Source organism: Echinops telfairi, unplaced genomic scaffold, assembly GCF_000313985.2.
Source record: "Echinops telfairi isolate 266 unplaced genomic scaffold, ASM31398v2 ScPeMD7_7467;HRSCAF=8505_1, whole genome shotgun sequence".
NCBI classification, from domain to species: Eukaryota; Metazoa; Chordata; class Mammalia; order Afrosoricida; family Tenrecidae; genus Echinops; species Echinops telfairi.
The window spans coordinates 44,133,812-44,161,014 of NW_022111368.1; the positions used below are offsets into that span (position 1 = coordinate 44,133,812).

General features: G+C 40.2%; 2 gene segments (V, D, J or C); both read right to left on the reverse strand.

The window, feature by feature from the left end:
• Positions 1-27,203, reverse strand: part of LOC101646594 — a 288,451-nt gene that overhangs the window by 241,572 nt on the left and 19,676 nt on the right.
• On the reverse strand, positions 15,247-15,765 carry LOC101641125. The segment is given in 2 exon segments: positions 15,247-15,542; positions 15,717-15,765. Coding segments are annotated over 2 exon segments (345 nt in total).

Genomic DNA, 27,203 nt, shown 5'->3' on the forward strand with positions numbered 1-27,203 from the left:
TTTATTCTTGTGGATAGAGTGAGATAAGAGTCTTGCTTCATTTTTCTGCAGGTAGATATCCATTTTTCCCCAAAACCACTTGTTGAAGAAGGCATCTTCTTCCCATTTGATGTTTTTGGGTCCCTTATGAAAGATCAACTGTCTGTATGCTGATGATTCATTTCTTGGTTTTCAGTTCTTTTCCATTGGTCTGAATATCTGTCATTTACCAGTATCATACTGTTTTGATGACTGTGGCTGTATAATGGGTGCTAAAGTCAAAATCATAGCAATCTGGTTTTTTTTTTGGGGGGGGGGGAAGAGGATAGATAAGAGGATAAATATTGATAAATTAATTCCAAAATGTCTGTGGACAAACAAAGACATGAATAGGCCAAATCATTTTGAAATAGAAAACAAAGTAGAAGGAATAATGTTTTTTTTAATTTCAAGAATTATTATAAAGCTACAGAAATCAAGAAAATGTAGGATTAGCTCAAAAATCAAAGTATCATTGAAGCAGAAAATTAACTCCAAAAATTTATCTACAGCCATCAAGTTGATTCCATCTCATAGCGACCCTATATAGGGCTACACAGCTGTAACTCTTCAAGGGAGCAACCAGCCTTATCATTCTTCTGTGGAAGGGCTGGTGGGTTTGAACTGCTGATCTTGTGGCTAGAGGCCTATTGTTTAACCGCCTATGCCACAAGGGATCATTGATTCTGGATACAGACCAACCCATACAGTCTATTGACTTTGACAAAAGTTCTAATGGCCAAATGATAATATATTTAACAATTATATTAGCAAAGAAAAAAAATTTGTTAATGCTGAAACAACTTCAGATCTGTATAAAATAAAGAATAAGCTTGCATTCCTAACTCCAAGGTATCCTAAAATGAACTTGAAAAGTATATTGGCCATAGAGCCCCTTCTATTATCCTAAGAAAACCCATCTGAAAATATCTGAGCTCTTATGGTATGAAAATATTCTCAGGAAATCAGAGTATAGAAGAAGAGCGCTCGGCCTAGAGGGAGAAAGACCAAGTACATGAAACCAAACCAAACCAAACCAACAAAAGCAAGCTGACTGCCATCATTCCATTCTGATGCATGTTGACCCTATAGAAGAGGGTAGAATGTACTTGTTGGCTTCTGAGAATGCAACTTACACATAATCACTACTCCACCAGGCTCCTAAGTACATAAAAAAGAGCCCTCAAACTCTGACAATCTGACATACTGTTCTCAGGAGAGGAAAACTCCTACCTAGGGGACGAAATCCCAGTCAGAGCTGCCTCTGCCCTTGACCATGGCCAAAGTGCACTGTTCTTTGATGGTCTCCATGCTACTGTGCACCCAACCCCCCAAACATTCTAAACTCACTGCCGTCAAGTCGATGCTGACTCATAGTTACCCTACAGGACGGGCAGAACGGCGCCTGTGGTTACCGAGAAGGTAACTGTTTACGGGAGTAGATAAGCTCCATCTTCTCCTACAGGTGACCTTAAGGATCACAACCCAATATGTAACCACTATGCAACCAGGGTATGGATATATATATATTTACACACACACACACACACAACTTCTCAGTTTTAGTACATGCAATCAGAAAATCACAACTCCACTGGCTCTATAGGTTTAAAAATTGCTTTTGGAGATTTATTAATAAAGCTACTGCATAAATATTACATGAATGCTATTGTTATTTGTGTCCCTTTTTGTAGTTGGAATATTAAAAAACACAAATATCTGTATATTTGTGTAGCTTGTGTCATTAGAGTTATAAATATTGACCCCATGGACAAAAAAGCCTGTGATTTCAATTTTATAAACTGCTGTGCATACTTAGACTTTCTGATCAATGTGCTGTTCTGTTCCTCCTACAACGAAAATATGCTTAGTCAGGATGGAAAGGGTGGACGAGGAAACATCCTCACCTCTAACATCATTCTCAGAATGCTTGGCCAATGCACCCTTTTAGATTTTGTGAGTAGGGGGCACAGAAGGCGATAAAGGTCAGAGGAGAGGAGAAGGGAGCTGCTCTTGGCTGGTTTCGTCCTTACTACCACCATCCCAGGAACAGCTCTTCACATTGGGAGGGGAAATCTGCCAGGAATAATATAATTACTCCTTCATTAGAGAAACCAGCACTAATGGATTTTAGCTTGGGATGATGATTTTTTTGTCTTCAAAATGATAGAATTGTAGTCATTGTCCTAGAGTTCAGTTCCCAACAAAACAGCCTTTAGGGATGAGGTGAACTCTTGAACACCTACAAAATCAGCCTATCTGGGGATGGAGCCGATGGTGACAAATTCCCTGAGCTGTCCCTAAAGTTTGAGATACCGAGCATAACCATTTGGGAATTCTTTTCTGAGAGAATCTGAGAGGCAGTTATCAGTCCATGAGGTGGTACTGATGATATTTTTATGCTACCTAGTGGCCTGGAGCCATGGTGGAATATTCCCCAATGGAGAAGGATGGGGAACCACACAGCTCCTGCCTCCTCTGTGTCTTTGGGTTTGAATTATGTATTATCCTGTGTGAATGACTCTTGATAGAAAGTCACCCTCTCACCTTCTATATTAGGAAAGTTGACATTGACTTTATTGTCAGATACTTGATAAAATTCAAATCCCTCTGGAAATGGATTGAGTTAACCCAGAAAGAAAAGAATATATATGAATCAACTAAATTCTCACTGGTCTATTTTCCTACATCTAGTTGACAGAACCTTAGTATCCAGTGGGATAAAATTCCTTACATGTAATGGGTACAGAATTGACAATGTAATCTCAATATATTTTAAACTTGATCAAGCTTAATGTTCTGCTCCTTTGCCACACTACCTCCCATTCTTTCATGAGTCAGAGCAATGGTCAGCAGTTAGGGATGTTATATTGAGACCAACTGACTGCTCCCATCTGATCTCACAAGGCCATCCTGGTGCTTATACCAGAAGTATGAATTGGTGAATGAAGCTCTAAGAAGCCTTTTATAAAGTAACACAAGAATCCGTTCATTTTTTCCCTATAGAGTAAAACCATCATTGTGACAACAGGGCTGGCACCCGGTGGTCAAAATATCCTCTCCTAGTCCAAAGTCTTCTAGACCAAGGTCAAATACCAATCCGAAGGGCCTTGGCATATGTGGAAAAAGAACCAAGCAAACTGCAAGCAAATGCCATCCAGCTGTGAAGGTCGGAGAGACTTTCCCAGAAGAGGAAGACCCCTAGCTGTGGAGTAAAAGCCCACTCAGGGTTGCTGCTGATCTTGACCATGACCAAAATGCATTATCCTTTACTGATGATGAAATTGTGTTTTGAGAGTCACCATGCTGTTTCTTTGCGGTTCTTCATTTCCTCTTACACATTTAGAAAAACACCACTCTGCTAGCTCCAAAGTTTTACATGGAGATTTAGGGAGTTTAATGGCTTGCAGTTCAAAAGGTCATTGGGGCCACAAGATGTGGGTTATACCTCTGGATAATTATCTTGATTGATGAATTTTCTGGTGTCCTGTTTAATTTTATGCCTCATCTCTTTACCCTAAAACAGGGAACTGTAACTATGACCTTCAAGCATCAGAGGGGAAGCAGCTGTGCCAGACGAGTTAAGGTTTTTGCTGCAGTCTGTAACACTGTGGTTGGATTACTTTGCCACTGCTGGCAGTAATAGCTGGCAGCATCTTCAGCCTCCACACTGCTGATTGTGAGAGAGTAATCTGTCCCAGACCCACTGCCACTGAACCTGGCAGGGGTCCCCGAGGCTGGGTTAGATGTGCTATACATAAGGAGCTTTGGAGAGGCTCCTGGCTTCTGTTGGTACCAGTGTAAGTAGCTAGTGCCTACACTTGAGCTGGCCTTGCAGTTGATGGTGATTCTCTCTTTTGGGGAGACTGCCAGGGAAGCTGGAGACTGGGTCAGCATGTTTTCTCCACTGGATACTGTGGTCATGTAGGAGAGATGAAAAAAAGAGGTAATTTAGCATAAACAAAAATACAAAAATATTTTCATCAATACAATATTTACCATAAGAATATTTAGTATAACATTTCAAAAAAACCTATCATAGTTGGAAATTTCCATGCGAGAGAAATAGGGTTACAAGTTAAATCATCTCTCATTCTTACCTGTGACCCCAAGCAGCAAGAAGCTGAAGATATTGGCCTGGAAACCCATGATGAGGCTGAGCCCTGTCCCAGGCTAAACACACATCTCCTCTAAGCTGTGCCTCTTAAAAGCAACTCTGAGAGGTCTGTGGTTTCTGGGGAAGAGATAGGCCAATCACCAGGGTGTAGACTGGGTGGTATTTGCAATAAGTCCACGTGGTTCTTTCATTTGCGTTTTAAGCTAATTCAGTGAAGGAGAGAGAAGATTCTTAGCTATTCTTCTGAAGTGGAAGACATAGGCCATCATCCATGTTTCCGTCGAGAGCGTAAATTAAAACTAAACGTGGTTATCAAGGAAAAGATTTTAACATCCTCTGTGATACAAATATGGAAGTGATGATGGGACGTAAATATTCCTCTAGAACCTCCCCCTGACATCCCCTTTTTCCCCCCACCAACACCTACCCCCTCACACCACTGCTCCCATTCCTCCTCCTTCCTAGGTAGCTGCTACACTCAGGCTTTTAAGAGACTCTGAAGCTACAAAGCATTAGAATAACTAGACTCTCCAAATGAGATCTGTGTCATAGATGTAGTCACTGCTGAGGTGCCACTGGAGGCATGCCCTGAATCCATGCGGAGATTATAAACCACCAGTTAGCATGGACAGGACACAGCCTTTCCTTTGAGCCTGGAGGACACCGAGCCCCTCATTGATTAGCACCATTCATCATCCAGCACAGGATGGTCATCAAAGGACCTTAGACTTGAAGAGCTGCAACGTAACTCATATCAAATAATTGTAAATTAAAATAATATGCATCTTAGTGGGAAACACGCTCTGTTTTTGAAGTGATTATAGAGAATTTTGTAATTTTTTTCTTATACTGTTGAGAAAGCATGTGTTAGGAATTTACTTATTAATTATCCAAAAGTGAGTGAAACTTCTAGAAGCCAATTATTTTTTATGGTTTAAAATATTTGCAGTGTCTCAATTTCTAAAACAAGAAAGGCATATTAAACCATCTGCTAGACAATCTGTGGAAAAGACATCTGAACAATTATTTATCTTGATTCCTAAATTTCCTGGTGTCCCCATTAAGTGTAGTGCCTGTGGGCCTCACGCTTCTTAAGCTATCTTAGCTCTATCATCAAAATCAGATGCCAGGAGGCAGCCTAGTATTTTATATATTCAGGGGGCAGGGGTGGTGGTGGGGTGGAATCCCTTAAGAATAAAGACAAGATACCGACATTTTTAACAAACAAAAGTGAATACAATGACTTTCTACTGACTTGCACTAGAAGATATACAAACATAAACATACGCTCTTTAGGCAGATAAAAATGATCCAAGAGAGAAACATAGAAATATACTTACATATTACATAACTAAGTACAAAAGTTTAGCATTAAAATCTAGATGAAAACAAAAATCATGTGCATGTGCTTAGATGAATCAAAAGCAAAAGAAGAAAAAAGGTACTCTCCAAAAAGCCCCTCATCCCTACACAGACTGGAAGGTGAGTGAAAACAGACCAGTGAGGGAGAAAATGGATAGCTCTTTTACACATTAATCCAACCAGTTTAGAAATGCCATTGGATAAAAAGGCCAACTTGAGCAAGCATTTATTACAGAGGTTGGTCAAATGCCCTGTAACTATACAAAAAGATAATAATCTTAATTGCCAAGAAAAATGTGAAGTTATAATTACAGTTTTATATCAGTATGCACATTCAGTTATGCCTTAAATTAAAATAACTCATATTGCCAAGAATTGATTAGGATATGGGACTTGAAAGCTTCATGCATTATGGATTGGAAGGTAAATTTTTTAATCCCTTTTGGAAAGCAATGTTAAATATGCCAGCAAGACTTTGTTGGATTTTGTGGTTTAGCAAGTGTTTGTCCAAAGATTTCTGACACATGGAACCACTCATCTAATGTTTGAAGGTACATGACCTGTATCATGGAGCCTTAGGGTCATAGTGGTTATAGGTTGGGCTGCGATCCACAAGGTCAGCTGTTCAAAACCATCAGGAAGAAAGACTGGGCTTTCTACTCCTGTAATCAGTTACAGTCACGGAACCTCATGAGGCAGTTCTACCCTGCCCTAGATAGTTGTTTTGAGTTGGCATCCACTAGATGGCAGTTTGAGGTTGGGGGGACCTTTACCACAGATAGAGGCTGGTCTTGTAATGTTGCTGTGATAACAATGTGAGAGGCCCAGGTTCAAATCAGCAGATGCATGCACTTCCTCACATAAGCAACCTTGCCTCTTCTAGCTACTTCAAGGACCACATCCCACTAGAATCCACCAGAATATTGGTATGTGGTATGTCGTAGTGATTCCATTCAGTGATTCCAACTGAACATAGTTGACAGGCAAGGAGTAAAGAAGTCTATATTAACACAACAACAACAAAAACCTAACCCATGTTTCTATGCATACCTCTGGGGTTGAAATGGATTTTTCTGACACCTGTGTAAAACAAATATTCATGAACATGTAAGAAGGGATCCGTCGAGCCAGAATCTTGGCCAGAATTCTCACTAAATGTTTGAGTTTTGACTTGCTCAGAGAAAACGTCATAAGGATTTGAAAAGAATAAATAAATTTTAATTTGAACTGTTTTTAATAATCTGTTCCATGACCTGACTAGTTCGTACCACAAACAACCAGCTCTTAGACTAATCATAACAACACTAATCGTGTTTTTAATTTTTATTACAAAAATCAGGAGAGAGATTACATTAAACAAGAAAGAGAGTTTCAAATCAGGACTAAAAACCAAGAAACACAAATGTTCATATTCAATTCTATTAAATGCTGTTTCAGAGTCTAGTAGCATTTCAGATAAAGGTTGGGGATTAATTAGAATTGAGCAAGTTTTATCATCATACATGAAACTTCTCCAGATATTGGTTATAATAATTCAACAACACAAATCTGGCCTAGTCTGAAAATTATGATGTCATAGCTTACATATTAGAAACCTCAGAGTGACCCAATATAATGTTTCCAAAGCCTCATCTTTCATCTGTTTAGAGGTTGGCAGGTTTGAACCACCAACCTTCTGGTTAACCATCTAATGCTTACCCAACAGTACCACCGTGGATCCTTGTATTCATGCACCTCTTGTATTAGTGCTGCTGTGGGTTTCTGAGACTGCAACTGTTTATGGGAGTAGAAAATCCATCTTTCTCCAGATTTGTGGCTGCTGGTTTTGAACAACTGACCTTTTGGATTACAGCCCGCTCATAACCACTACACCAGCAGGGCTACAGGATTAGCAAATTTTTCCCACAGATCTAGCAAAGTGCCTTTAAACAACAAATGCTCAACTAAACTTCCTGATTATGAGAGGGGACTGGTACACATATCTATGTCTCGGTAGTATTCTGAATTTCCATATTTAAGGCAATCGTTCTAATTGCCAAGGAATCCCCAAGTAGTGCATACTGCTTACCTTTTGCAAATCCTTATCAAGTTTTCTCTGAGTGAAATAAAAAAAAACCCAAAGCTTTAGTGGGAATCCTAAATAGAAAATCTTAAATCCAAGAGAGACTGCATGATGCTGCCTTTTTCACGTACTCATGTGCTCGCAGGCTTGATTCTGAGCTGAAAGTTCCAAAGTTTAAACTCACCCAGAAGAACCTTAAAAGACTGGCCCGGTAAGCTGTTCATAAAAAATCACTATCTTGAAATCCTTTGGAGCAGTTCTACTCTGCACACCTAGGGCCGCCATGAAGCAGACACCCCTCACTGACAACTCTCAACAACGTCAGATTTTACACCGACCTTCAGGTTATGGAAAAGCACTTGGGATTTCAGGTGACATGTAAGCACTGGAAGAAGGGGTTAAGCTCAACACTGCCCAACTAATATAGATGTCAAGTGTACAGAGGACAGCCTTTTAACCTGTACTTACGTAATTCAGTTGTATCCACAGGAACAAAAACCTTAAAAAGCAAAACAAAAACACCCCCAGAAGATATATCCTAGTGGTCATTATAACAAGGGCAAAGAGAGTCTAGAGAAAATTCTAGGATTCTAAGGAGAGATTGACTATTTAGGAGTTCGTGCTCTAAGTAAGTGGTGCTATCATATGTACCACTTACTCTTCATTTAGTTGAAAGGAGGAAGATTCTGGGAGATCTGGTAAAAAATAGATGGATTAGGAATGAATCAGAATAACTGTATGGATGACTGTGAACATGCTTCTAGGGAGACGGAAGCTTGTCTTTACTGTGATTTGGAACACAAACTGGATTCATCTTGGCCTTTGGTACTACAGTGAACCCTCGTTTATCGCGGTTAATCTGTTCTACACCCTACCGTGATAAATGAAATTCCGCGAAGTAGGATTCCTTATTTGTAAATCAAATATTTTTGTAGTTAGAGCATAGAGGACATGAAAAAACACCCTTTAGTCACCATTACACTCATATTACCCAATTTATTAAACGAAAAAGGGAAAATACAGTAAAATATTTTGGACGTTACAATTATCATTTATTATTTATTATATTATTTATGGCATCTAGTTTACAGTATTACATATTTCACATACAGTATTATTATACATAGTTCTTACAAATACTGTAATCAATAGCCTATGAAATGACTTAAGGGATGTACTCTACAGGTGGGTCGCCGTCTTTTTCCTCTGAAGGAGTGGGTGTAGGCAGTGGGTGCTGTTACGCAAAAACCGCGATAGAGTGAAGCCGCGGAAGTCGAAGCGCGAAGTGGCGAGGGTTCACTGTATTTTCCTTGGAGAAATAGGTGATATATGTGGCAAAAGGAAGAGACTTGGCCTAATGTGATGAGAAGGTCCTGTGTCAATGTGGCTGTGCTAGGATTCTCATTGGTTAGCGCTTAAACCCAAAAAACCCAAACTCACTGCCTCCGAGTAGATGCCGACTCAGAGCAACCTTATACATGGGGCTCCCCCCTCCCCCCCAAAACAGGATTTTTTTTCCCAAAGCTATATATATATTTATTTATTTATTACAAAAACCTCATCACCTTCAAAGTACTCTCCATTACTCTTACTGCATTTGTCAAATCTGCTATTTCAAACTCATCTGTGTGGACGGCTGACAGCACCTCCCTCACTTTTTTCTTCGCCTCTTCTACGTCATCCAATCGCTGTCCTTTCACTGCACGTTTCCTTTTAGAAAGCAAAAGAAGTCACATAGAACCAGGTCAGGGGGAGAAGGTGTGGGGGGCAAGAGAGACATGTCGTTTTTGCCCAAAACAGGCACCCTGAGATGGCTGCATTAAACAGGTGCATTGTCATGGTGGCAAAACCAGCGTCCCCATCTCCTCCCACCCCCCCACCCCCTGCCCCCATCTTCTGACACAAATCAGGGATTTTTTTGTTGCGCACTGTTGCACTATCTTTTCAGAACCTCTAAATAGAAAGCTTGATCAACAGTCTGACCTGGTGCAACGGACTCCAAATGCACTAGGAGTTGACATTTTCATCCATTCGGCAAGTTGAGGAACGTCCAGAACGAACGAGGTTGGTCATCAATCGACATTGACCTTTTTGAAATGAGAAAACCACTCTCACACTAGACTTTTTCCAGAGCGCTGTCCTTGTAAGCTGTGTTCAACATCACAACAGTTTCTCAGGCATTTTTTCCTATCATGAAACAAAATTTCACAGTGCACACTGTTCTCTTAAATCGGCCATCACAAAAAACAAGGTTGACAGAACTGCTTTTATGAAAAAATTCACTGTGACCAGAGAGAACCTTCCCAGGTGACACCACTGGATGGCGAGCGAGTTGCTCAATGCTCACCTAGTGGGAAAAAATGCGTACTATTAAAGGTCTGCTCTGCCCAGCACAATTCCATTTTTCTTTTTCTTTTTTTGGTACCCTCTTGAAGAACTAGGGATTTCTGAGATTGTGACTGTTTTAGGGGAATAGACAGCGCCAGCCAATGGAACAGCTGGTCATTTTGAACTGCCCGCCTTTCAGATTGCATCCTAACCCATAACCACTCTGCCACCAGGTATTTGTTATCCCCCAAGGAGTGACCTAATGTGTGATCAACTCCATGATGAGCTCTGCTGTGGGCAGCCAAGCAGGTATAAGAAGTTGGTGGCGTGAAATGGAAGTGAAGTTTCCTTGTAAGGTGTAGTCTACTCCTATATAAGTAGACGTTGTTGAGAGCTTCTTTCTTGCTTGCTGGATTGGATCCTGCAACTGACTCATCAACCTTCAGTTCTTTGGACTTCGGCCAATGACCTGCCATACTGCTCGCCCACCCTGGAGCTATCAGAACTTATCACGTGACTCTCCATCACCCCTGGTCTTCTTGCTTCCTGGTTCTTCAGCCCTGCCAGCTACATGAGTCAGGAAAAGCTTCTGGTTTTTCTAGAGAACCCAGCCTAACATCTCATCATGGTCGAGTTGATGCTGACTCACGGTGGCTCTATAGGCACAGGATAGGACTGCCCCTGTGAGTTTCTGAGACTAACTTTTTAGGGGAGTAGAGAGTCCCATCTTTCTCCTGAGGAGCAGATCATGGCTTCAGATATTGATTTTGTGGGTGGCAGCCCAACACATCACCACTACATCACCAGGCTGACAGACGTAGTGAATTTACATTTGCTTCAAAGTGAGATCATTGCATAATTGAGTAACATGATTGAAGGTTCATAAAGTATCAGATAAGTGTGTCAGGCAGAGTTTGGGGTGCAGCAGAAATTACAGGAACCGAAAGAAAGAAAGGGAACTCAATAAGCATTTGTATTGAAAAAAAAAACCCTTACAAATACCCTAGGGTCAATTACTTTCACATAGTGAACATTTTCAGTAGCAGCTGAGGCAATCTTAGTGAGGGCACCTGGAGGTTTTTGTAGCAGGGCATATCACCGTGAGAGGGATATTATCATCTTGCTGACAGAAATAATGTGCATAATCCTCTGATTCTATGTTATTAATTTTCATAGTAAAGTCTATTCCATATCCACTGCCACTGAACCGGGAGGGAACCCCAGAGATGAGAGTAGAAACATATTTTATTATGAGCTTAGGAGCTTCTCCTGGTTTTTGTTGATACCAGTGCACATCATCATCAATGTCTTGACTGGCTTTACAGGTGATCTCGACATTGTCTCCCAAAGATGCTGACAGAAATGCTGGAGCTTGTGTGAGTAAGGTTTCCGCTCTGATACCTGTTTATGGAAGAACATAGGAAACATTTTAAATACCCAAAACATTGTGTTTGGAGAAAATGAATGATATCACATCTTTTTAAAGAGCTCATATTCTGTTGAGATTCAGAGAACTGAAATGCCGTGAAGCAAAGCCAGTCTTTCTCTTACCAGAGACACAGAGGAGCAGGAAACTGAGGAGCTGAGTCTGGGACTCCATGGTCTTGAGTGTTGTCGTTTTCTTCATCAGTTGAGCAGAATACGTTTTATAACCTCAGGCCTGTTGGGAGGGTTAGATGTGGGCGAACTATGCAAATTTTATGGAATATGTTAAGAGTCATGGGGAAGCAGTGTTTCACTGGCGGCTTATGTGAAACTTCATGCATGATCTGCTCATACTGTTATCTTTACTGATAAGTGAATTGAACAGAGCTATAAATAAACTTCAGTGTCCTGGGAAAGTTTTGTCTCTCCCTAACTTTGTTTTTGTGCAGAGACTTGTCTCCTCACTCTCTTCTCGGATTCAATGTTAAATTCTGTTATCCTGATTTTAAATAGCCTGTCAGTGACAGTGTCCATGTCAGTTTGGCTAACATCACCAAGCCCTGCTCCTGCTGTGCCCATGTGCTCTACTCTGTTCTGCTATTGTATCCATTTGCATAGCCAGTTCTCCAAGTGGTGGCTCTCTAACACGGTTTCCAACTGCACATTTGACTCATAGTTACTCAGTTATTTCTTTTTGGATAAACACACACTTTATATTCACTCAACCATAATTTCTAATCACGCTTGAAGCAATTTTCATGTCTTGTAAGTTGTAGTATATTTTGTTTTATTTTGATTAGTCAATTTTGCTTCCCTGTTTATCTGACTAGAACCTAAATTTATTTTTTTAGTGCACTGTAAATATATATTTTTTAAAGTACATGCAGAATTTTAATGTTAAAAACTGGGGGAATAGTCAAACTTCATGCTGAAAGACATGAAGAATGAGAAATGGAGAATTTGACAGGGAAATCTACATTTGAAAGGACAGTTAGATAACCCTGTCTTTGCTTAAAAATAAAATTCTGCTCATCCAGTTCCATCATCCTGGAAGGGAATGAGAATAATGAACTGGGGCATCCTTTGCTGATAAATCCTTTGCATTTGTAAAATCACTTTATAGTTCAACCTTGCAAATATCTAGCATATATTGCTAGAAGGCAGTTTTAGCTACATAATCTGTGGGCCCCAGATACAAAATAAAGATGTCAGGCTCCTTATTTTAAAAGTGAATATACCTGTTTTATATCCTCCCTATAAAATATTTTAGTACTCTTAAAATGTAACTTTAACAGATTGTTCTTGTTAGTTTCTGCTGGGTGTTACAATTTATGGCATTGTATAAATCTTTGATATTGTCATCATTGACTTTATTGTTTCATTTGTACATTTGAACAATAGTTGTATTAACTGGACATCCTATGTGAACCACAGAAAAAAACACTGCCCAGCCCTGGGACAGCCTCACAATTGTTATGTTGGAGTCCATTCTTGTAGCCATCATGTCCATCAATTCATCTCGCTGCGGGTCTTCCCCTTTGCAATGACCCCTACCAAGAGTGGTACCCTTCACTAGGGATGAGTCTCTCCTGGTAACACCATCAACTCTCACGATGTTTGCTTCTACGGAGGATTTTGGCTATACTTCCTCCAGTACTGATATGTTTGTTCTTCTGATCATCCATGATGCTTTCAATATTCCTCACCAACACAAAATTATCAATAATTCTCTGGTCGTCCTTGTTCATTGTCTAGCTTTCCCATGCATACAAGGCAACTAAAAATACTACGGCACCTTCAGGCTCACCTTAATCCTCAAGGTGGCATCCTTCCACTTGAACACATTAAAGGGGTCTTTTGCATGCAATTTTCTCACTATAGCACAGCCATTTGCTTTCAACAAGAGCAATGACTCTGTCTCTAAATAAAATGAAAATTTGATAACTTTAACCTTTTCTCTGTTTATCAAGGTGTTGTCTATTGGCTATGAACATTTTTGTTTCCTGTCCATTGAGTTATAATGAACGATTCAGCCCTGATCTTCATTAGCAAGTGCATCAGGCCCCCTCATGATCAGCAAGTGTCCAAAGAGTCAAACATATTCATGAGATGTTCTTGACATTCAGATAGGATATATTCAAGGTTGTATTTTGACTCTTGTAGACAATAAATTTTCTTCTTCAACTTCAACCTGAATTGACATTGAGAAATTGGTGGTCTATTCTAAAGTTGACCTTGGTCTTGTTTTGGTTGCTAGCACTTTTCCCAATCAACTCACTGACATTGAGTCAATTCTGATTTGTAGAGACCCTATATGGCAGGATAGAACTGCCTTGGTGGGCTTTAGCTCTTTATAGTGCATTTCTTCTGGTGAAGTGCATCCAATTATATTGCTGAAATAATATATGTGCAATGAATAAGTCATTTCTATTACCAAGGTCATGTTTTCCAACTGCTGTTCCTTCCTCTCTGTTTCCAACTTTCACATTCTAATTGTCAGTAATTATGAAAACATATTGATTTCAGATTTGATCATGATGTTTCTTCGGTCTGAAGAAGTTGGTAGAATGCTTGGTAAATGTTAATGGAATAGAAGAGTAGCAGGAAAATCAACCAAGACCCCAATAAAGATGAAGCAAGGCCATCACATAATATTACTCAAAGCATTTCTCTCAGGACTGAAATGTGATAAAAGAGGAGTAACGGCACCCCAAAGAATTCAGTGAATCATTAACTTTTTGGAACTTAGTCCATGTGCTACAAAAGTATTGAAGTGAGTGTCAGTGTTACTCTCCTCCTTTTGTAATCACTGAGAGCATACTGAATGCTGTGGTCCTTGAACTTCAACAGAGCTTTCCAGTTCTTTTGTTTTCAGCAAGAAAAATGATGCCCTTTGCATAATGGAAATTGTTAATGACTCTTCCTCCAATCCTGATGCTACTGGATTGTTTTCTTATCATCCAGATTTTCATATTATTTGCTCAACATACCGATTGAATAAACATTGGGAAAGGACACAACCCTAACACACACCTGGCTTGATTTCACATCATTCAGTTGCCCCTGGTTGAGTGACTGACTGTTGGTCTATGTACCAGCTCCATGTTTAAGGAGTGTGGATTTCACATTCTTTCAGTGTTAGTCACAGTGTGTTAGGGTGCTCACAGTCTAGAGCATTGTCTAGCCAGTAAGACACAAGTACACATTTTTCTGGTTTTCTCTGCTTTCCGCCAAGATTGGTCTGATTTCAAACACTGTCTCTCATTCCATGTCTTGTGAATCTGGCTTGGATTTCTGGCAGCCCTCTGTTGATGTACTGCTGAGACTGTTTTTGAATTCTCTTCAGCAAAATTTTACTTACATCTGATAGTAAAGATATTGTTCTATAATACCTAATTTTTTTATTCATTATAAGATTTGTTGGTAATTAGGATTTTTCAAATTTGAGATTCTTACAAACAATGCAATTAATGTTATTTCCCATTTTCAGTGCACATTTGTATGAACTTGAGTATATTTTTATACAAATCTGGAAGCCCATGATTTGCTATTTTGCTTGTTAATTGAATTATTTCTCTCTGGATTATTTTGAATACTGTCTGCACACAGCCTTTATCTACAACTTACAAAATCAACAATTTACCTTTCCATTCTGTCAACCTGATGCACTGTCTTGAAGAGGTGTACTTGTACAGGAGTTCATTCATGTGAGTGTAATTGATGCTAATGCTAGCTCAAACTTCTATGAACCTTCCTTTTAAGTTAACTCAGGAAAAAAAGAGTCTCGTTTTCAAAGAGTTGCTTTTCAGACCTCCATAACTCTGAAACAGAGGCAGAAATACTAAAGCCATGCTGTCTATAAAGGAAGCAGCTCTTCACAGCATGAATACCAGTCATCTGTGGAGCTTTTTGTATTGGGTTGAATCACTGTGGGCTACCCATTACTATACTGCTGACAGTAATAAACTGCCAAGTCCTCAGGCTCCAGGCTGCTGATGGTGAGAGTAAAGTCTGTCCTAGACCCACTGCCACTGAACCGGGCTGGGATGCCCGTGGCCCTGCTGGATGCACCATAGATGAGGAGCCTGGGAGCCTGCCCAGGTTTCTGCTGGTACCAGGCTAAGTAGGTGCCAACACTCTGACTGGCAGTGCAGGTGAGGGTGGCCCTGTCTCCTGAAGACAGAGATAGGGAGGCTGGGGACTGCGTCATCACAACTTCTCCGGTGGTATCTGAGATTAGACAGCGAACAGAAGAGTTACTCATGTCATCTAGATCCTACCACATTGTGTTCCCAATGGAGTCAACATCATTGGCTTACATTGAATTATAGTCATTTTACTTTCCAGTCAAATCCCGGGTCCTAGACCCAACCACAACAGATAACATATTCCTTGTTCCCTCACCTGGGAGCCAGAGTGATAAGAGGCAGAGAAGCTGAGCTAGAGTTTCCATGGTTCAGTCTATGCTCTAAGTGAGGCAGATCTCCCCTAGGCACAGATCCACTGCTGATAAGGGCTTTCTAGAGGGCAAAGTCTGCTGGGAGGGACATGCAAAGTGGCTGGGAGAGGTCATCTGAACTTGCAGCTGCTGAGCTGTTTTGTGTCTGCTTTGTTTTTCTACACTTGAGCAACCACCCCCAGGAGGTCAAGTCCAAAGGGTCATAGGCTTGATCTGGAGGTGGAGTTTCTCTCCTGTGGTCATGGACTTTAAGTCTCAGAAGCACCAGTGGCTTAGTGGTTAAGCACTTTTCTGCTGGTCAAAAGATTGGCTGCTAAAGCCCACCAATAAAGATTTGTAGTCTTGGAAACCACATGGGGCAGTTATGTTCAGTCCAATAGAGTTACTATAGTTTGTAATTAACTGAACGTAATGGGTTTTTTGGTATTGTCCTGCCTCACCATTCACCTATCTGGCTAAGCCATATGGTGTTTAATTGGCACAAGCCTGTGGAGAAGACAATAAATGCCTGAATCATTCCGTTTTTCTCGTTCTATTCTAAGTGAGTTTAGAGGGTCTGTTTAGTAGATGAATAGATCTGGTTGGGTGAGAAATCGATCAGAGGTGTATCTTTCTTGCAAATTTCATTTTTGCTGCTTAGTGATCTTCCCTGATACCCCTGAAGATACCACAGTCTTTGTTAGGATTAAAAAAGCACAACTCTAAGTTCTGTCCAGGGTTGTGGGCACAAGGACCAAAGTACAGATGCTCATCATTAGGACCTGGGATCTGACCCTCAGCTGACCTAGTACCATTTCTCTGGGAAAAGCGCTGGCCCTGTGAGACTAGACAGAGAACTATTCTTTGGGCTGTCTATCATTCTCTGGATGACTAAATTCTGCAAAGCACATTCATCCCACCAGACTCGGTTCTCCTCTCCTTCACAATCTGGTAAATCTATGCGCATACTCTTGGGCTGTTCCTCAGAGAACTGGGAGGACTCATCCTTCTTGGTTAAACAATTCTTCCTTGTACAGTCTGAGCAAGCCTTAGGATTCCATGTTCTGCCTTGACTGGTAGTCATTTCTTTCAAATCTGCTGTTTCCCCTAATGAAGTTATTTTGCTTTCCCAACTTTTCTCCATTTCTCAGCAAAGCAGTGTTATGAATGCCTTTTTAAATTCCAAGCAAATCTTCATCTCCCCCCATTTCTCCAATAGTGAGGTCATGATTCCAAATAAGGAAATATCATCACCATTATTTTGATCCAGGAGAATTTCTTCAAACATGTTCTCTTGGGTGTGAATTACATTGGAGTGCATATTACCTAAGTCTATATTTTGTAAATTGGAACTTTTACTCATTGATGAGCCAATAAATTAATTTCAAAGATTTTGATTAGATTTTTAAATGACTGAAATAACAGAATAGTGTATAAACTTCCAGATGGTGTGTGTGTGTGTGTTTGTGTGTGTATTATATGTACTGTTGATCCAAATTTTGAGGGTGCCAGGATCAGGAGAACCCTGCATTACATTAAGTCTTGTATACAAAATGTATTAAGATAAAAAGATTGGAATTTGTAAAGGTTTGTCCTCTGATTTGGTCAATTTTGAAGTGTTTGACACCTACTGCCACAAAACATAATTTTGTACTCAAAACTTATGTCTAATAATGATGTCAGTACCTTTTAGATAAAACAAAAACAAGCAAAAATGGATGAACTTTCTCTTCACTCTTTCTTTTTTACCTGCTCAAGGACCAAACATAACTGGAGGAGTTGATGCTTGTGATATGCTACCCACAAATCTGAGTGTGGAGCAGTCAATTATCCACAGTCATGTGCATACGGCACGGTAGATTAGAAACTTTTGAGATATTTAATCCATTGCATTTTGAGGTTCCTTTGAAAGAAGCAAGTTTCTTCTGCTCTGATTTTCATTGTTTAATATTGTAGTCTCGGTTACTTTGTTACGTTTTTCTGAGAGTGTAGAAACTTTGGATTGTAGCATTATGTATAATTGGTCTTCCAACCCATTGAGTGAACTTCCTTAAACTTAATCTCCTGTTCCTTAGCGGAGCAGATGCTTCAGATCATTGATTACTGTCAACAACATCAGGGTTAAAGATGGCCAGCGTATTGCTTCCTCCTAGGCTTCCGTTTCAATTTTTTTTTAAAGTGAATTCCCTGATTTTCCTCTTCTAATCATGCATTCCTATGTACTTTAACATATCTTATTTAGTTTATTGTTTTTTTAATACTGTGTGGTAGCCTATGATATTTTGGCATATAACTTAAATTTAACAAGAAAACGAACTAAAATTTTCATTTGAATTTCCACAGATCCTTTATTTTGAAATAAGCATTTCTCAAATACAGTTTTTCTTTAACCAGAAGCAGGATGAAGTTTTTTTGATGATCCAAACATTATACTAATTCTTTTACATGTTATGTTATGTAACTATCATGTCTCATGATTAGATCAGAAATATTTTAGAGGGCTATTTCAAATAAGGTTTACTTGAAGCTTATATTTTTAATATTTATGAGTAGAATATAGGAATCAGGTTCATTTTCAGATAAAAAATCATATGAAAACCTTCATTTAAGTATGAGTATTATTTGTAATATATTTCCTCTTTGCATGTCAACATACGATACCTACATAGAATATGATATATGTTACATCACTATATTTGCATAGCCCTTGTGAAATAACATCAAATATAGAACTGGGATAAAAGTATTAGTTGGAAAGGGTAGGGACGGTAAAGGGGAGAACTGGTGTAGCAGCAAGGGCATAAGCCAGGGCTTTCTGGTGAGTATTTAATTGTGATGGTAATTATGAAAGGCTTCACATGTTTGCAGTTATCTAGAGCTATGTATACACACACAGGAGCCCTGGTGGTGTTGTGGGTTCCAGTGGGCTGCTAACCACAAGGTCAGCACTTTGAAACCATCTCCGAGATAGAAGGAGGCTTTCTATTCTGGTAAAAAGTTACAGTCTTGGAAACCCACAAGGTAGTTCTACCGGGTTTATAGGGTTGTTATGGTCACAATATACTCAACGGCAGTGAGTTTTGTTTGGGTTTATATACACACACAAATATCTTAAGGAATATGAATATTTTCTATTAAATGTCACAATATATCCTTTTGATATTGCACAATAACGGTGTACTACACTTTTGAGGAAGGTTTGGAAGGTGTTTAGAACTTTCCTATACATTTCCTGATAACTTCCTATGAATCTACAATTATTTCAAAATAAAGAGTTAAAAAAACAAATGAACAGAAGCAAGCCAAAAGTAAACAAAGAAAAGAGCAATGAGCAATAGTTTCACTTCGTTTTCATTGTTGCTGTTAGGTGCCCTCAAGTTGGTCATGACCCATAGCGGGCCTGTGCCTAACAGAACGGGACGCCGCATCGTTCTGTGCCACACTCACAATTCTTTCAGTCTCTTCTCATATCCACTTTGATCCTTCTTATTTATCTTTTGAATGAACCTCTGCTTTCTTTATAAATGATGGTCTTAGTGTCTTCCCACAGCACATCAGGTTTTCTGTCATGAATGCTCAACGCATAAAATGTGCTCTGGAGATGTATTCAAATCCAAGGGGGATAGAGTCAAGGTAATCTTTTGGCTGTTGTGAAGTTGTTTAGTTTTCTTCAGCTTTATCCTGAACTTACATCTGAGCGACTGACAGTCTGTTCCATAGCTAGGCCCTGGGCTGGTTTCAGCTGCTGATATTGAGCATCTCCATCCTCCCTTTCCACAGAGGTAGTCAATTTGATTTCATATATTCCATCAGGAAAGTCCATGTGTCTGCCACCTTTTGTGTTGTTGAAAAAGGTATTTATTTACTATGAACAAGTCCTGGGTCTTGCAAAGGCTATTACGTGATAGCTAGCTTCATTTCTATCACTAAGTCCATCCTTTCCAACTACTGTTCCTTCCAACTTTTTCATTCCCATCACCAAAAATTATCAATGAATCCTGATTGCATGTTTGGTCAATTTCAGACTGAAATTGTTGGTAGAATTCTTCAATTTCTTCACACTAGCTTTTATGGTTGGTGCATACATTTGAATAATAGTTGTATTGTTCAGATTTCCTTGAAGGTGGATAGATAGAATCCTATCACAGAAATCATTGTACTTTATGATTAATATTGCAGTGTCCCTTATGATAGTGAATGCCACAGCATTCTTGATTGTATTATTTCCAACATAGTAAATCCTCTGATTTTTCTGATTCAAAATAGCCAATACCAGTGCGTTTCAGCTCACCAATTCCGAGAATATCAACCTTATGTGTTCCATTTCATTTTTGACCAATTCCAATGTTCTTAGATTCATACTTCCCATACTTCCAAGTTCAATCATTAGCAGATTTTTATAGCTCTTTCTCCTTATCTTGAGTCATGCCCCAACAGGAATCAAAGATCCCAAAGGCTGCATTTCCACAGGCATACTTTGAATGCCCTCCAACCAGAGAGGCCATCCTCCAGCACTAGCTCCAACAGTGCTCTGCTTCCATTCATTAGGCCTTCGGGATATGACAGTGTTTCGAAGCTGTGCCTAAGGTTTTCAGGGCTCCTTCCTCCAAAGTGAGGAACCAAGTCCTTAGTTTGGAAGCTTCACTGAAATCAGATTACTTTGGGTGACCCTGCTGGCATTTGCAATACCAGTGACATAGCTTCCATCAACACACAAGCCACCATAGTACGATAGACTGACAGACAAGGGCTGTTGTGTAGACATAGACTGATGTCACAGGATTTAAAGTTCAGAAATAACTCCAGACATCTAGGGCAATTTTATTTTTTGACAATAATTCCTGGACTGTCTTTGGTAGTTAGGTTTTGTGTCAACTTGGCTGGGGCAGGGTTCTCAATATTTTGGCAGAATCGCTCATAATATGATCTAATACAACGTAATCAACTCTGTGCTGACATTCTTAAAGTTAGCTAAGAAAAGTGTCGCCATTCTAGCTTCTAAGGAGTATTCCCATCAAGACTGTGCTGTTCCTTCTGCTGACAGGCCACAGCCTATTGACTATTCTGTCAGCACTGAAATGTGAAGACATTCATTCTTCTGTGGCCTTTCTATCAGTTGCCAGTTTTGCAAGTAAATGAGGAGCTTAGAAGACAGTGCTGTTATTATTGTGGGTAGATGACTCCAGCCAAGTCAGTCGAGTCAGGTTCAGAGTCACCCCTATGGACAATAGAACCAAATGCCACCCAGCCCTGAAAAGGGGGGAGAAAGAGAACAGTGCCCAGTCCTGTGCCATCCTCACAATTGTTGTTATCCTTGAGCCCATTGTTGGAGCTTCTGTCTCTATCCATCCTGTCAACGGTCTTCCTTTTTTCAATACCCCTCTACTTTACCAAGAAGAATGTCCTTTTTCCAGCACTTGATCCCTCGTGATTGCATGTCCAAAGTATGTCAAAGTACATGAAAGGCAATAGGGTGGGTCAAGCATACCTTAGTTGTAAAAATCATAGGAAATACTATGGCTCAATCGTCCTAGATTCAGTCCCAGTTCTGATTGTCAGACTTTTGCAACTGTTCCTTCTCATTCTGCGTGGTGCCCCGTAAGCACTGAAGACCCCAAAGGCTTTTCTCCCACAGGCTTGGCTCCCTTTATGTCACCACTGTTGGCTCTACTCAGAGACAGCAGCTCCTCCTCAGGCACAGTTAGTGCCTGCTGGCCCCAGGGGCCCTTCCTCGGACACGATCTCTGAGAAGTTCTGCTTCCATTCTCTCAGTCTTCAATATCTGACAACTTTTGGATTCTCTGTGTAAAGTTTTCAGTGGCCACGTCCTCAGGAGTGGGCAGTGAATTTGTTCTTCGTTGTTCTTCTTAGTCTGGAAGCTCCACTGAAAGCCGTTCTCTTTAGGTGATCCTATTGGGTTTTGAAATACCAGTGACCTAGAGTCCAACATCACAGAAACACACAGTTCGCCACAGAATAACAGACTGACCCATGAGTGGTAGTCTGTTGTGTGTAGGGAACTACCTGGAGTCAGAACTACCTGGATGGCGCCTAACAACAACCAGAACATGTATGGTAATATCATCTTCTTTAGTTCTGTTGATTTTTAAATGAACTATTTATGTTCTCACTTCCTTTCTTCTTACATACAGTTTTTGTAACATATATTGTTTTGCTGACACAAGGTATCACATTTACCATCAGTTCAGTGGATTTTTTTCTAGCACATATGTGTCTATATTAATGAACGATGTAGTCATCATTTTTTAATTCAAGGTTTTATTACAACAAATAAAAGCAGCATTATATATTGATTTTAATAATACTATGATATTTTTTACTTCCCAAAAGTTAAAATCCATAATCATATGTAATATATTAAGGGCTCACGAGGATGGTAGGGTGGGGGACAGAAGAATAAAGAGGAGCTGAAATCAAAGGGCTCAAGAAGAAAGAAAATGTTTTGAAATTGATGTTGGCAACATCTGTGCAAGTTCACTTGATATAATTGATTTATGGAATGTTATAATATGTGTAAGAGCCACCGATAAAGTGATTTATTTAAATAAAAGAAAATCCAAGTGCCAAATGTCTAATTAAAGTAATTGGTGGTATTTCTGCTATAGCAGCACTTGATAACCAAGACCAGAAAGTCATTAATATGGTGTATTCCCATGGACTTCCATACTCTGAACTCAGATTAATCCTTTATAATTGATTATATTTTGTTTAATGAATCCTGAGATTACATAAAGAACTTGTTTCTCCTTTAAAATCTGCTCACTAGCTTTGGATCCTAATTAAGATACTGATGTGGGTGAGACAGCATGGTGGTTACCCAATATAGATTTTCTAATTGTATTATCCCATTTACATTAATTAGTTGGCTTAATATATAGGGATGACTTTTTCTGCACACCGATTTAATTACTGTTTAAAATATTTAGATTAGTGAAGGCCAATGAATCACTAATGTATTGAGTTTATTACTTTTATTATTTATATTCATGATCGTTTTTACTGATTTTCCATGAGGGCTTCCAGAAGCTGGTTATTTGACCCCCAATCTCACCTTTAAAAAATATATATATATAAGTACAATGCCATCAGTACAAAAGATAGCAGTGCAGTATTAACATGTGAGAAATAGAATTTAAGACAAGAAATAGAATTAGGATCAGCAAAAAATAAACTATCATAAAAGAATGGCATAGCAATTATGAACATATACGTTTTTAACAGCAAATCCTCCAGGAAAGACGTGCACATGGAACAATGCAGGTAAGGGCATAGAAGACCCTGCTCTTATTTCAGCTGAGAACAGGGGGCCATTCCTTTCAGGGGTCAGTGGTGATGTAAGCCTCAGAGGAAGAAGTCAGCCCTCTGTGAGCTGTCTCATCAGTGCTGTCCTGGACACTGGTCAAGACTTGGACCACATACTGAGGTCTCCCTGCCACTTCATCACGTACCCAGCATCCTTTCACATCACCCCGGGTTGGTTCCTCAGTCACAGAAGCAGCTAATCTGACCTGGGTTCCCTAGAGGCAGGGCCTACCCAGATGAGTGGAAGGACTGCATGGGAGGTTTATGTTTTGAGCTGTTACACTGTGTAGGGTCCCAGTAAGTATTCTGCATACAGAAGTAATAGGCAGCATCTCCAGGTTCCACATTGGTGGTTTGTGAGTGTGAAATCCGTCCCAGATCCAGTGCCACTAAACCAGGCTGGGACTCCCGAGGGCCTACTGGATACTTTATAGATCATTGGTTGAGGAGATTGGTGTGATTTCTGCTGGAACCAACTCAGGTAGGTGTGTCCATTACTGTGACCAAGACTTCGAGGGGCCTTGCAGGAAATGGAAACACTCTCTCTCACAGCCACAGAGAGGAAAGATGGCTCCTGAGTCAACACAACAAGCTAATGGGAAATGGTAGGAAGAGAAATTGATTTATCAGTGTGAACAAAAGTCTGAAACAAGAGTGGTGAAAAAAATCAGTTCATCACATTCACATATGACATTGTGTAGATTATATCTAATTATTTAAATCCTCTGCAATGAAATCATTAATAGTTAAGCCTTTTTCTAGTTGTCTCATAAAAATAGATGTGACAGCTGCCCTCCTGAAAATTATTTATATGTAAAAAGAAATTGCATACCATGAATATAGGGCCCAAGGAACCAGAATATGTATCCCAGCAAGACCATCATGCAAAAGGGAATCTACAGTTTGTGTGCCTTCAGTCAGTCCTGATGTGCAGGATCAGAACAAAGGTTCATCTTTATATCTTCCATAGAGGCTGTGAAATAGCTCATGTGTATCTATGCAAAAGACCTCAGTTGCAAGTACTAATTTCTGAACCTCAGACAAAAGTTCTTATGAGATACTCTTTCAGTGTGGCTCATTATGGGCCTGTTGGATACAGCTGCTTGGGTGTATCCATGGTCTCAGTTGGGGCAAGGTGTTAATTTTGTGAATGGATAGTATGCAGCTCCATTAAGATCTTGGGGCATTATCTTAGGCTGAGTTTTCTAGAAAAGCAAAACTCAACCAGTGAAGCTTACATATATATCATTATATTCCTCCAAATATGTGTCAACTTGTCTAGACAATGTACTATCCTCTATTTTGTGATCTAGTGCAATGATGCAATTCCTATAAATCTTAACCTCTATGATACTAGTAAGGCAGAATTAGTAACATACATATATTTTCAGGAACTTATGAACTTACTGCCATTGAGCCATTTCTAACACACAGTGACCACATGGGCTAGAGTAGAACTGTTCCGTAGGGTTTTCAAGACTGCCATTTTTCATGCAAGCAGAGTCTCATCTTTCTCATACCAAGCATCTGGTGCATTTGAACCACCGATCTTGTGACTAGTAGTCCAATACTTAACCCACTCTGCCATCAGGGTACCTTTGTTAATAAGACAGAATGTAGTCTATAGGATTAGATTGTATTTGGAGTCAATTTCTTCTGTGATATCAAAGAGATTAAGCAAGTTGACAGAGATGAGGGGCATAACCACCAAGAAAGACGTGTTAGAAGTGGAGTACATCCTTTGTGGCCAGGGTCCCATGCCTCGGTGAGAGAAACAGCTTGATCTGGGACTTTCTAATGCCTGTCACATAAGGCAGCCACATGGTCAGGCCTTCAGGAGACTCCTTTCCAGTGGCAGCTGGGCATTCTCCCTCAGCACGCTGTGTGACACGCATTTTCTTTGTAATTCCTTTCTCCAGACTTATGAGCATTTGTAACTAAATGTGATATAACAATCTGGCTTTAGCCAATTGCCCATGTGTGAGGCATTCTAAGTCTTCCCTAAGTGTGATTTGCTCTAAGGTCACAGAGTCTGCTAGAACAATGAGCAGTAATAGGAGCAATGAAATTATTGTTGGATTAAAAAGGGTAGGCTCTGAAATGCAATAAGGATGATACAATAATAAAAGTAATAGCAATGATGCCCAGAATCAGTCCAGTCTCAACCATTATTCCCCTCGTCAAACCCAGAACCCTTACTGGTTTACAGTTGTACATGGTCCCCCCCTTGTGGCTGTGTGTGAGGAGATATTCAACTTTTTTTCTCATTGTGTCATTTCCAGAATAAGATGAACTTCTTTTGCACCCATTTTCAAACAATAAGTTTTATTTCTTTTTCTTTTGGATTGCAAGAAATAAAAATCCATTTCAGGTATGATCTAAGAGTGTGAACACATTGTTTCAGTAAGGCGTCAATGACCTATGACTTTAGATTTCCCCACAAGGGCTGGGATTTCAAGGCTACAGAGGCTGCAAATTTATTTGCTGCTCAAGGCTGTCCGAGGATCAAAGAAGAAACCACTGAAGGATCAGACATGGGATGGCCGGCTACCCAGCCCGTTGCTATCACTCTCTCTCTTTTTAGTTTCCAAACCCTCATCTCAGCTCCTATTGATATATTGCGAGGACAGAAGTGAGTTTTTGCTTTGGAAAACAGGTTGCCAATCTGTGAGATCTAGTATGGAAGGTAGAGACATTCTCGTCTACTTCCTTTAAACTGAGCACCTTATGGATGTTAAGTGGAGGTGTGACCTCGCTATTTATGAAAGGCTGGACGTGTTGCTTCAGTGCTGTAGTGCATGCAGACCCTGGAGGCTGGGGTCAGTATGACGTTGCTTCCTGATTCTGCAAGGGCACTGAAGCCTCTGTCATTTAGGGCTTTGGGAGTGTTCATGGGGAGGCCCGGGGTCGTTGAGCTCTGTCTCATCTCCCCTGGTGCCTTCTCAGTTCTTTCTCTAGTACAGCAGGCTGCATATTTTTGCCTCTGTTTCCTCTTTTAACATTGAGTCTATTAACCCACATTTTTTGGGGGGGAAATAATTATCCTAACATAGTTTAACCAACCCACTCCATTTTTTTAAGGAAACGTTCTCTTGCTAGTTTAACAATTTACCACATGGCTAGATGAAACCAAGCAGACAATTCGGGAGAAGGACTTCCTGCTCCCAGAGATTCACTTCAATTCCTTGATTTCTCTCTAAACAGAAGAATCAAATTTCATTTTTTTAATCTCTTTTTCCAACAAATATGCACTGAGGCCCAACTTTGTGCCAGATCCGTTTGAAGAAAAAGAAGGGAGGCAGGGAGAGGGAGAGAGCCAAAGACCAGGAAAGGGAGCGACGGAGGAAAGGATCTGAACCCGGTTGCTGCCATCTGGGCATTTGCAGACACCGGAAGGAAATGTTGGTAGAACCTGCATCATGTTCGTGCCCTTCGGTTAGTTTGAGTCCATTGCTGTATTGACGGTGCCAATCCATCCATTTCACTGAGGGTCCCCTTCTATTTCACTGGCCCTCCACTTCACCAAAGACCGTGTCCTGTTCCAGTAATGTCTTTTCTGATGATGTTTCTAAAATAAGTCCAGGAAAGGGTCACCATCCTAGTTTTTATGGAATATTTTCACCAAGACCGTCAAAGCATACGGAATGTTCTGTCACACCACGAGATGACGACGTTCATTCCTCTGTGTGTATATGAGGTGGTTGGAAGGCACGGTTGTTGTTGAACATATACGTCCTGCTTCCACCCTTCCACCTTCTCACCAGTTCTGACCCTAGCTGCTTCTCCCACGACACTCTCCGCTTCTCAATTGGATTCTAGAAGTCATTGCCATGGCCACAGAGAATTCACAAACTGTACTCATGATTTGGGGGACTATTAGGAAAGTTAAGTTTTCAGTGCTGAATCAGAAAAGCTCAGAATGCTCTTCTTCCTGTCTCTGGCCCTTGATCTCTTGGCCACAAAGCCCCTTGACCTCTGCCCTGTTTGGTCAGTGTGGCGAGAGCTCTTTGAGCACTGCTGATGAAAGCTCAAGGAGCACACGACCAGGCACAGGCATAAGCCTCAGGCTGGCCGGCACTTCACTCTCACTCTGGGGTCAGTGCCTTAATGAAGTGCCTGGAGACACCCCA